This window comes from Drosophila kikkawai, chromosome 3R (genome assembly GCF_030179895.1).
Source record: "Drosophila kikkawai strain 14028-0561.14 chromosome 3R, DkikHiC1v2, whole genome shotgun sequence".
NCBI classification, from domain to species: domain Eukaryota; kingdom Metazoa; phylum Arthropoda; class Insecta; order Diptera; family Drosophilidae; genus Drosophila; species Drosophila kikkawai.
In genome coordinates this window covers 7,440,480-7,453,649 of record NC_091731.1, presented here as the reverse complement: position 1 = coordinate 7,453,649, position 13,170 = coordinate 7,440,480, and the positions used below count along the sequence as shown (strand labels likewise).

At 38.5% G+C, this 13,170-nt stretch overlaps 1 protein-coding gene across 5 annotated transcripts in view; it reads right to left on the bottom strand.

The window, feature by feature from the left end:
• Positions 1-843: 843 nt before the first annotated feature.
• The window catches only part of LOC108084959 (phenoloxidase-activating factor 2), a 37,089-nt gene continuing 24,762 nt past the window's right edge, over positions 844-13,170 (bottom strand). For all 5 annotated transcript variants that reach the window (XM_041777597.2, XM_070286392.1, XM_041777596.2 and 2 more), the window contains one exon: positions 844-2,186. In XM_041777597.2, the coding sequence (XP_041633531.1) occupies positions 913-2,178 (1,266 nt within the window). In that variant the 5' untranslated portion in view covers positions 2,179-2,186 and the 3' untranslated portion in view covers positions 844-912. The remainder of the gene's footprint in view (positions 2,187-13,170) is intronic.

Below are 13,170 nucleotides of genomic sequence, written 5' to 3'. Positions count from 1 at the left end.
AAATAAAACCAAAACGAAAACTAAAAGAGAGAAATTTTGGGAAAATGCAACTTGATTTAAATAAAAATAAAACCCAATGAAAACTGAAAAATAAACCTTTTGAAGAAAATACAACTCAAGTAAAAATAAATAAATAATGAAACTGAAAACTAATTAAACATAAACTCCGGATGTATTTATAATTTTCCTTTGGTGCTTGCGGGGGATGGCCTACACTGGGAGAAATTTCTCCTCCGAACTTTTATAATGAGACCTAAGTAAATTTTATTCAAAAATATATTCCTGCTCTCGCGGATTATCTACCCACGGCCCACACTGAGAAAAATAAACGCAGATAAATTTAAAATGAGGAGAAATTAAATAAATTCAAGAAAAGCTTTCTCAAGTAAAATCTTCGACTCCGATCGAGTCCAGCTCGCGAGGGAACGACCCCCGGTCACGCTGGCCATGAATTACGTAGAATATTTGCCCAAAATGCCTAGATATTAGGCCATAAACCCTGCCCTAGGAAACGGTGGTCCCCAAAATCGACCCCTCTTTCGGTCTCCTTCTAGCGATTGCTATGGGCCCGACCCAAAACGCGCTCCGACGAATATTTCGCTCTATTGCAGAGACCGAATCAGCCATTTTTCTGGCTGCGTATCCCGGTAACTGACCATTACCATCTCATGTCAGTTTGCCGTCCGTCAAAACACTTTGTCCCACATCTTTACAAATTTTTCTGTTAAGGAGGACCTTGGACGTGACTGAGGCTTACCCCAGCCGTCGAACTTCCTTACACAGTTTAATTATTTAATTATATTAAACTGAGCAAGTGACAGGACTCATCATAGACAAACAAAGTAGTTTTATGGTTGTTAATCTTTATTTATTTATACATCTGTTTTAACATTAGCTTGAGATTCCTAGAAATCAAGCGGTGTACACAGCCGTCCCAAAACCGCCTGCTAACATTTGCTGGTCAATCCAATCGCGTGCTAGGGCTACACTGGCATAAGCGGCTGGTACCTCATCATTACAGCCAATTCCCCAAGCAACAATGCCACTCTGCTGATATCTATTTTCAGAAGCTTGACCAATAGGACACGCAAGTGGGGCTCCACCATCGCCCTGGCAAGTGTCAACACCACGTTGACCTCCCGCACACATAAACGACCTATCTAGTGCAAACTTAGGTCCAAGTCGAGTGCTTCTCAATCGAGATTGACAAGAGTCGAAATCCACAACAGGCAAGGGCACACGCTTCATTATGACGCTATATTTTCCCAGAGAACCAAACACATCCTTACCCCAGCCTGTAGAGTAACACGTGGTTTCTGGATTAGGAATAGCTCCTTGTTGTGGTAAACATACAACATTAATGTGATCATCCAAATTAAAAGGCTGACTGAGAACCACAAGTGCATAGTCATTAGCAATGTTTCTGCTTTTGTATTTAGGATGCTTTATTGTGCTTTGCACTGTTCTTTCTTGATACGGTAGGCGTTCTTTTGTTGTTTGCGAGTCCCACTCCCCCGCACGAACCTTCATAGTTTCTGGACCGTGAGGTTCAATGCAGTGTACTGCAGTCAAAATTACTTGGGGATGTATAAGTGATCCAGCACAGAAATAGCTCGAATTTCCAATATGTAATAAAGCTACTGTCCATGGAAATTCGCCAAAGCCGGCTTCATTTTGAGAGGCCCCAGAAAGAGTGAAATCTAGCCCTCCGGTATTCCGAATACCGCAGCCTCGTGGTTGGTTCGGCCTTTGATTCAACGGCGTCGGGTTCAATACCTCTTCACGAGTTCTGTTATCAGCACAACACACATCTACAGATGACGGGCATATGGGATCATCGGCGTTAAATCGAATATCGATTACCCCAAACCCATCAAATGATTCATCTTCTGTCACACTATTGGTTGAAGGGTCGCATTTATAATATGGAACACAATTGCATGCTGCTGTCTTTCCACTAATAGAATTAAAGTTTTGTGGTGTTATTGCATTTATGGGCTCGGGTGTAACGATTAATCCAATTCCTCTGTTTTGTTGTAACGGATTGTTGACATTGGTGTTAAATATTTCTTCTATGTTTTTTTGTGCGTTCGATTTTTGCTGGGGCGCACCTTCTACACTAATTATTACAATTGCGTAAAATATACCGAAAATAACCATTTTGTTACAGCCAGTCATCGTTTAATCTGAAAAATTTTTTAATTTTAATGAATTAGTAATCGCTGGTAAAATTAGAAATTTCTTGTAAAATAAATAAAAAATTTAAAGGAAATTTGTTTCAAGAAAACATTTTTAAAATCTCCATATCTCATAGTAAATAAAAATATATTAAAAAACTATTATTAAATTTTTTTTCTATTTATTGAGCGATGGTTCTTTTTTCAGATATATGGGAGATTCTGATTCTCTGAATTTAAACCTACTTATATACTAATAAGAATAAAAAGAAGATTTTTTCAACGCAGTGAAGGAGACATTTCTGACCCTATAAAGTACACATCTTCTTGATCACCATCAATAGCCGAGTCAATCTAGCCATGTCCGTTTGTCCGCCCGTCTGTCCGTTTCGACGCAAACTAGTCCCTTACTTTTAAAGTCATCTAAATGAAACTTTGCATATAGACTTCTGAGTACTCTCACTGCAATACATGTCGGAACGGGCCAGATCGGACGACTATATAATATAGCTGCCATACAAATTAAAAAAAAAAATTATAACTTAGTTGTTGTTCGGAACAGACAGTCAGCATCTAGTCATGCGCGCATAGGTGTACCACAGCACCTGCTGCGCTCTTCTGTTTTCTCTTTTCGGTTCTTTATTATCTCGTCCAAGGTGTCGCGTTATCTATTTAGCCAAACTACATTTGTAATCTCATGAGCGTATGCATGCATATATTTGAAAGCCAAGCCAAGGTATTTAATTTTTTTTTTCGTAATTTTTTTTTCATTTTTATTTTGAAGGCTCAATATCTTAAGAATAATGTGTCCAAGTTTTACATCGATCATAGGAAAATTGACGAAGTTATGCAGAGTTGAAGGAAGGTCGGTTGGTGTTCAGTGCATGAGCATAACAAAGTTTAAAGCGCTCTCATGAAAAATGCCATTTTGAAAATCGGTCTACACGATAACTCAAAATCTACTGAACCAATCGGTTTGAAATTTGGAACATAACTTCTTCAGGTACTCACGTCGAGCTTTTTTTAATTTTTAATTTTATAATATTTTTAATTTAACAATTTAAATTAGTTTTTTGGCCAAAAATCAGGGTTTTGACTACAAATTTTTATAAAAAATCGGGGAAAAATTAAAAAAAAAAAAACGCCACGTGAGTACCTCGGGACACTTATCCTTTAACGAATGAGGTATAATTTTTTTTGATCGGATGATTCTGTGGACTGTTAGGATGTACACCGCATACCACCTTTTTTTGGAGGCGACTCGGGAGATTCCCTATAACTCCTCTACCTTAATTCATTAAGCTAACTTCAGTCGTTTCACCACAACAATTTTTTTAAAAGTGGTCCGTTTTGCACCGAATTAACTTGACGCGGTTAGAAATTTTATTTTATAAATTTTTTTCTTGTGATTGAAAAAAATGTCTGATACGGAAAATTCGGTTCGGGCTCAAAATGAATCCCCAAGTGACGTTGACTTCTACCGAGCCAAATCCCAATCTATTTTATGGCAAATTAACTCGATGAAATTTTATTTGAACGCTGCTTTGGTTGATAAGTTTGACGAAGCTGATTTAATGGCGCGAGTGGAATGGATTAATTCCTTAAATCTAGCATTTGATTCCGCCGAGTGACGATCGAATTGAATTTTCTGCAGTTTTCTTGGATGTGAAGTCGAAACTAAACCGAGGACTAGCTGCCCATCGCAAGTCAACCGCTGCCAATTCAACCTCTATTTACATCACTTACAATGCGGATCTTTCTCTTCGATCTAGGAAGTCTCGGTTGCCAAGTCTGGAGATTGCTCGGTTTCATGGATCCTATTCTGAGTAGCCGGATTTTCTTGCAACTTTTACCACCGTCAAAGTTTACATTTTCAGGCACACGTTCAGGCAATATTTGGTTTAATGGGTGTCGAGAAGGGATCGTCAAAGGGCTAAAAACTCTTTATTAGGGAACTCAGTGATTGCATGAATTTACATCTAAGGACAATTCGAACCCTGGCCAGTGCGCAACAAATTGTGGATAGACTTGAACAAATTTACCCAAAATACACTTATTGCTTCTGCTACTAACTAAAATCATACGATACACTTATTTTGTGATGCGAGGAATCATTCTTTGCTAAAGTTTTCTCGATTTTTAAATATGATTCCAAATCTTCGATAAAGAGAAGGGTCATAGTTTGCAGCAATTTAAGTCGACTGAAGATATTGTCGAATGAAACACCACTCATTATTTTGCACGAATCATGACCCATCAGCACCATCCACCACATTCTCATATCTATCATGCGTTAAGGGGGTCTTCTCATTGGGCAACTTTTTTTTTTCGATTTTTTTATACCCTTGCAGGGTATTATAATTTCAGTCAGAAGTTTGCAACGCAGTGAAGGAGACGTTTCCGACCCTATAAAGTATATATATTCTTGATCAGCATCAACAGCCGAGTCGATCTAGCCATGTCCGTCTGTCCGTCCGTCTGTCCGTCTGTCCATCTGTCCGTTTCTACGCAAACTAGTCCCTCAGTTTTAAAGCTATCTGAATGAAACTTTGCATATAGTCTTCTATATACTCTCACTGCTATATATGTCGGAACGGGCCGGATCGGTCGACTATATCATATAGCTGCCATACAAATGTTCGATAAATTTTTAGAAAAAAATTTTAACTTGGCTGTTTTTCAATATTATTCCATCATTTTTGAGATATAGCCTTTTTATATTATTCCAGAATTTTGGTAAAAAATTTTATGAAAATCGGACCACTATATCTTATAGCTGCCATAGGAACGATCGGGAAATTAATCAAACAAATTATAACTTCGTTGTTTTTCAACGTATTTTAATCTACTTTGACACATGAGCTTCTGGTATTATTTCAAAATTTTGGTAAAAATTTTATGAAAATCGGACGACTATATCTTATAGCTGCCATAGGAACGATGGGGAAAGTAATAGAAACAAGAAAGGAAGCTAACTTCGGCACGCCGAAGTTTGTATACCCTTGCAGATATTATTTCAATACATTTTACCTATTCTTATTATGTTTACAGTTTGACAGTTACAGTTTTACACTCACACCTTTACATTTTCTCTACATCTACCGATCGCTCCTATGGCAGCTATATGATATAGTTGTCCGATTTTCATGAAATTTATACCAAAATTCTAGAATAATAAAATAAGCTTATATCTCAGAGTAGATGAAAATACGTTGAAAAACAACGAAGTTATAATTTGTTTCCTGTTAATTTCCGGATCGTTCCTATGGCAGCTATAAGATATAGTCGTCCGATTTTCATAAAATTTTTTCCAAAATTCAGAAATAATATAAAATGGCCATATCTAAAAAATGGTGCAAAAATTTAAAAAAAACAGCAAAGTTATAATTTTTTTTCTAAAAATTTATCGATCATTTGTATGGCAGCTATATGATATAGTCGTCCGATCCGGCTCGTTCCGACATATATAGCAGTGAGAATATATAGAAGACTATATGCAAAGTTTCATTCAGATAGCTTTAAAACTGAGGGACTAGTTTGCGTAGAAACAGACAGACAGACAGACAGACAGACAGACGGACGGACAGACAGACAGACAGACAGACGGACAGACGGACAGACGGACAGACGGACAGACGGACAGACGGACAGACAGACAGACGGACATGGCTAGATCGACTCGGCTGTTGATGCTGATCAAGAATATATATACTTTATAGGGTCGGAAACGTCTCCTTCACTGCGTTGCAAACTTCTGACTGAAATTATAATACCCTGCAAGGGTATAAAAATTATAATTTCGTTGTTTTTCAACGTATTTTCATCTACTCTGAGATATGAGCTTTACTTATTATTATAGAATTTTGGTATACATTTTATGAAAGTCGGACAACTATATCATATAGCAGCCATAGAAGCGATCCGCAGATGTAGAGAAAATGTAAAGCTGGGAATGTATAACTGTAACTGTCAAACTGTAAACATAATAAGTATAGGTAAAATGGTATGTAACTCAGTTTAGTGTCTGTTTTCGGCATTATAATTTATGACATAAATATGAAAACCAATCTGCAAGGGTATACAAACTTCGGCGTGCCGAAGTTAGCTTCCTTTCTTGTTTTTTTTTGCATTTATTTATAGCTTGGGATGGTGTGTATATGTCCCCAAAAGGATTTTTAGAAATTCGAAATACTTTAGAAGATACAGCCTTTTTTGTGAAGCAAGATCTATGCAAAATGAGCTTTTTTCAAACTTCAAACGCGTTTATCTCGAAACCACGTTTTTCGAACTGGCGGCCATGATATCTCCAGTTCAACTGAACCGATTTTCATGAAACAAAGTGGAATCGACGCAGAATTGTCACCATTTTCGGCTGACGGAACAGATTTTTTTTTAAATTTTTTTTTCTTTTTTTTTTACACTAAACTCCAAAAAAAAAAAAATGCCCGAAATCGAATTTTTTTTTTGAATGGCCGCCATTTTGTTTTAAAAATTTAAAAAAAAAATCTGTTCCGTCAGCCGAAAATGACATCTATTCTGATTATAACCCCGTTTTTATTTTTCATTTCGGACGCTCTGGAGACCCTGAATCGTGGCCGCCAGGACGACACCTTTTTTTTCGACCACCAAGTTTGAAGTCTCATTACTCTTTGAACAACCCTCGTATCGAGGCAAGAACAACTTTTTTAGTTACTTTGAACATTTTTGAATACAATAAATAAAAAAAGTTTTTAATTATTCTTTGCGTTTTCAAATAAGAATTTTTTTAAAAAGGGTCCAAAAAACGGCTTTTGAATGAGAAGACCCCCTTAATGGAGCCATGAGCTCTCAGCCTTTACCATCTACTTCATCAAAATTAGTATCATGTTCTCATTTATCAACACTTTCTAATCATCATTTGTTCGGAGGGGGGTGGCTTTAAGCTCAAATGCACTCGAAAAAAAGAACACGTAGACTTTTCGGGGTTTTACGCGATGTGCGTCGGGATGTTTATTTATAGAAGGAGTAATTGGTACTAACTATACAAAAGAAACTAAAGCTACGGGATCATTGGAGGCTGGTAGCGGGATCACACTGCCTCCAGAAATTAAGCGCTTTTCTGGCGTGAACAACATTTATCAAACCTTCTACCAAACCCTCAAATATTATGCCTATTGACATATTCTATTAAATACTACCCAGATAATTCCGTTTCGATCTTGGCTTCAGACTCAGATGCGTACAGAGCTATTACTAAATCGCTTACCTCAAAAAAGGTGCCATTTCATACCTGGCAACTTAAAGAGGAAAGATCTTACCGCATTGTCATCCGAGGTGTGCATCACTCCATCCCGGATATTAAGGAAAGGAAAAAGGACGTTGTTGCCAATCTTACAATCACACAAAAAATAACTGTCATAAGGAAGTTAACTGTGTAAGATGTGGTCAGCAACATTCCATTGAAGACTGCCAACGAGATGTCCTTTTAGTTAAATGCTACAACTGCGGCGGTAATCATACTGCAAGCTATAAGGGCTGTATCGTATACCAGAAGACAGTAAGTCGACGCAGAACTGCTACACCGTTCGTAGCCCCCCTCAACAACAAGCTACGGCTCCAACTGCGCGAAGAGGCATTGAGCCCTCGCTATCTTACGGGCACGTCGCCGGGGGATCTCGCCAAAACAACTGAAAACAACCGACAGCCCCAACAACCAATGCTGGACACAAACCCAAGGCCAGAGCAACATCCAGGAACCCAGCAACAGCAACAACCGCAACAGCAAAATTTATCCCAACAACTGATAAAAAAATTTCAGTTCTCGTAACACAACTAGAAAAGACGTTCCAGATGATGATGTCAATGATGACACTCGTCACTAGCTTTTTATCATAAAACGCGTCAGGATCTGCTCAACCAAGCTCTGGACGTCTCCCAGTTTATTCAACCCAACCATGAGTCAAACGACCAATTTTTAAAGTTAATAGGGAACAAGGTGAAATTGTCATTGCCTCTATTTATTGTCCTCCAAACTTCCAACGCTCCTATGAGGACTTTAGAATACTGTTTGAGGAACTAGGACCCAAATTTCTAATTGCCGGTGACTGGAATTCACCCCATCGACTTTGGGGTTGTCGAAATTCCTCAGTCAGTGGGAGAGTATTAGCAAACTGTATCCTCAGTTCTCACATCCAAGTCCTTGCAACCGGAGGTCCCACCCTCTACCCGTACAGCCAGCGTACGCCAACTGCAATCGATTTTGCCATATATGGGGGATTCGCTCTGAGCTCATATCCATCTCAGAGAGCTTAGAACTTTGTTCTAATCACATCTCCTTGGTAATTGAGCTAAGATGTGCTGCTCTCAAGGTCTCCCAAAAAACGTATATTCTCCCTCGAAACGCAAACATTCCACGGTTTCAGGCAGCAATTAACCAGCTAGTAAACCTCAACATGGTTCTGAGCTCCCCTGAAGACATTGATGACGCACTGAGGTCTTTGTGCGAAACATTCACATTACTGCCGAATCTTCAACCTGTGGACAAGGTTCAATAAACCCATCAGATCCACCTCATGCTCTTTTAAAACCTGAGGGCTGGATTTGGTGAGGTCGAAAAGAGCCTTGCGTCGTAGATTCATGCTGAGAACGATCTAAAGAAGTTGCTACATAAGACGAAAAATGATTATTTCTCAGATCTACTACGCATTGCAGACCCCACAAAACCGTATGGATTTTATTGCAAGACGTTTATGCACTCTATGTACAGTACATAACAAGTGGAACTAGCGACACCAATCACGTGCTTGTTAATGTTAGCAGTTAGTAGGCGCGAGGGAAATTAATAGAAAAGAATGCGAGGAAACTACTACTGGCTGCCGGATTGGTTGCTTGCATGCGTACTAAATGGGTTAAGATTAAAGTTTTTAGTTTTGGGAGGCTATCAACATTACAAGTTATGGTGTACAAATCATTGTAATTTGCACAAAGGACTCTCAAGGGATCATGCATTTCAAAGGAAGTTCTACAGTGGGGCAAAACTAATGGTAATAAGGATCTAGTGTTTCTTATTGGTAGGTGAAAATTTAGCTGACCGAGCAAGTCAGTACTTTCCACGTCACCACGGATTAAGTTATGTAAAAATGTAATACCTAGCATGGTGCTACGATTAGATAAAGAGGGTAAGTTAATTAGTAAGAGTCTACTAGAATAAGACGGTAACCTCTGTTTTGCATCCCAGTTTAAGCCGCGTAAAGCAAAAAGTAAAAAGTTCTTTTGAACCGATTCTATGCGTTTACTGCGGACGCCGTACTGGGGGCTCCAAACGGAGGATCCATATTCTATGATATGACGAACAAGTGAACTATATAAATTTTTGTAACATAGAGGTCATTGAATTCCTTCGAATGAATTGAATTCCGTTAAATGAAACCAAGCACACCCATGGCTTTATTCACCATGCACGAAATATGATCGATAAAGTCGAGTTTAGGATCCAGACGGACACCTAAATCATCAACTATATTAATTTTTTTCAAAGAGCAGCAGATTAGCGTATAAGTTGCAGGCTTAGGAACGACACGGGAGAATGTCATTAGCTTGCACTTAGAGCCGTTTAAGTTTAATAAGTTCACGCAGCACCATGTTTGAAAATTGTTAAGATCTGTCTGTAAGTCTGATTGGCAAGTAGCATCGTTATATTGCACACAAAGCTTGACGTCATCAGCATACATAATTACTCTGGAGTTGGTCAAAACTTCGGGCAGATCGTTGATAAATAACGTAAACAGTAGGAGACCCAAATGACTCCCTTGCGGGACGCCAGATGTAACCCTAAGAACATTAGATAGTTTATTTTCGAAAAGGACCTTTTGCGTCCTGCCATTTAGATAACCTGAGATCCAATTAAGAAGATCAGTCGGAAATCCCATTAAATCGAGTTTCCGAACAAGAAGAGAATGGTTAACAGAGTCAAATGCTTTACTGAAATCAGTATAGATTACATCTGTCTGAAAGTTATTTTGGTATCCCTTTATAATAAAGGAAGTAAGCTCCAACAGATTCGTTGTAATTGATCTTCGCCTAATAAAACCATGTTGACATGGAGAAATAATTGACCTACACAGGTGCTGCAGATGGGGAGTAATAACATTTTCGAACAGTTTAGGGATGGCCGACAACTTAGAGATTCCTCTGTAATTGTTGGCCTCCAATTTGCTACCTTTTTTGTGGAGAGGAATAACGAATGATTCCTTCCAAATAAGGGGAAAGTGGGAGGTTTCTAAGGATAAGGTAAACAATTTGAGAAGGGGATTGCACAGGGCTTCGGCACAATTCCTAAGCACACAGCCTGGTATTCCGTCGGGGCCTGGTAAAAAAAAAAAATGATTTAACACGATGAAGATCTATAAGAAGAGAGTTTTCTTTTAAGGTAGGACTGAAGATTTGGTTCGTTTTGGGAATGATGTAAGAATAAGCCTGATTTGGGTCTATTAAGTTGGAGTAAGTGGTTTGAAAAAACTGAGCAAAAATGATTGGCTATTGCCTGATCATTATCTGCTGTTGTATTATCAAAAGAGAGCGAGGACGGATAAGTAATGGGTTTACGCTTAGATTTAACAAAATTATAAAACTGTTTTTGGTCCTCAGAAAACTGGGACCTGCAACGAGTCAAATAATTATTGTAGCAATGCGCGTTATGCACGGTTAAAGTGGACCATGCTGATAAATAACTAGATAGGACAGTTGGAGAACCGGTACGTTGATATTTAGCATACAGATTTGATTTTCTATTTTTGATGTAGACGGACAGTATAACGGAACACATTCAATAAAAAATGAATTCATAGCACTATAAAAAATATCCACGGCTTCCGCCATGTCAGTGTATGTGTATAGATCGGACCAGTTGTAATCAATTATGATTATTCAGCCGTACAAAATCCGTCTTGCTAAATTAGAAGACTTCTTGGGCTGAACAGGGGCTGTCGATAGTCACATCGAAAGTGGGATGATATGGATCTTCGGGTTGCGTCAGGGTAGCTAAACTAACTCTTGCCGGATCAGACACAAAACAAAGATAAAGCAAGCGCTCTAAGGAATTTCGTACATGGTGGACTTGGGACAGCGAAATGTCAAACAAGCCAGCAATAAATTCATGATGTGTTGTGGTAAGAAGTTTATTAGTGGAATTATCTAGGGACCAAATAGCCCCTGGAATGTTAAAATCACCAAGAACTACTAAATGGTCCCTATCCGAAAGTCTTTTGGAGACCAACTGAATAGCGAAAAGATGGTTCCAATAAATGGAAGTTCCGACAATGGAGGAATGTAGGAACATGTAACGCAAAGGAATTCAACATCGTTGAATTCCTCGAAGGTTATTAATTCGAACGTGAGAGTGGAGTCGACCGCTATAAGGACACCTCCCCCACGCCTGATAGGCCGATCTAGCCGGTATACTGTGAACGCAGCTGGAAAAACTTCGGAGCTCAGAATCTCCGGCTTTAACCAGGTTTCTGTGAACACAATAACTTGGGAAGCAAATGTGACACTGTCAGAATACAATTTAGGAAGCTTACTGCGTAAGCCTCTTGCATTCTGATAGGAAATACTAAGGGAGTTGGTTAGTTTTTACACAGAAAAAATGGTAGAACGAAAAAATCAAGAATATTTTTCTTGATTTTTTCGATGTGGTGGATTAAAATTTTTAAGTACGATTCGGGGTTAGACAGTCGAGTTAATCCCGTTTCGGGATTAAATGACAAATTAAGCCTAAAAATTCTTGAATCAATCCCGTTTCGGGATTAAATGGCAAATTAAGCCTAAAAATTCTTGAATCAATCCCGTTTCGGGATTAAAATTACCAATTAAGCCTAAAAATTCTTGAATCAATCGCGTTTCGGGATTAAAATGACAAAATGAGCGTAAGAATTCTTGAATTAATCTCATTTTGGGATTATAGAGGCATAATAAGCCCAAACATTCTTGAATTAAGCCTAAATATTCTTAAAAATTTGGTGAGAGCAGCAAATCTATTTTTAGCTCAGAGAGAGAGATAACATTTTTGCTCTTTCCTTGAAACTGTATGTATTCGGGTTCCCGACATTAGCTTTTGATTTGACTCAGTGGCCCAGTTGGTAAGCGGACGGTCTGTGATTTCTGAGACATGGGTTCGAGTCCCGACCGGGAACTAGGAAAAGTAAGTTTAAGTGGCTTTTAATAAGATTTATACATTAATATAATTAATTTAATAACCATTTGTAGCTTTATAATTACTGATTTAAATAAAAACTTCTCTTTCACTTCTCACTAAGAACTTTAGAGGGATTAAATCAAGGGTTTTTGGGATTAAAATAATTAAGAATTTCGGGGACTAAATCGAGAAAAAAAATTTTTTTTTTTTTTAATTAAATTTAAATTTAAATTTTTAAATTAAAATTTAAGAATGTTTGAGATTAAATTAAGAAAAATTGGGATTGAAATTTTTAAGGTTAGCGGGATTGAATCAAGAATTTTCGAGATTGAAAAAATTAAGTATGTTCGTTCTTATATTAAGAAAATCCGACCTTAGCTCGAAATCATGCCCACTTGGGATTGATTTTGGCGACTTTATCCCGGATTTTTTTTTCTGTGTAGGAACGGACAAAACGGAAATGGGTAACACCGGGGGCACGGTCTCACCCGCGACACATTCGGATACCGAATCTTTTTTAGCACTTGATCTCAGGATTCTTGGAATTTGTCCTGGGGTCGGGGGCTGAGTCGAGGAAGGCTGCTGTTGAGAGCCTATCACTGGTGGCTGGGATCCGCCTAGATGCTGCACACCAGTTGCGTTTTTTTTGCGCCTAGGAGCATATCTTGAGTTTTAAAACTCAATAATAGCTCTTTAAAACCGCCCTTGGTTTGCCGCATAAAAGACATCATTTTCCTCTCCACCTCGCGGCAGGCCTCACAGCAGTAACGTACGCCGATATTCTTGGCCACGTCATCTACTGTCCGTGCAGTAACACCAATG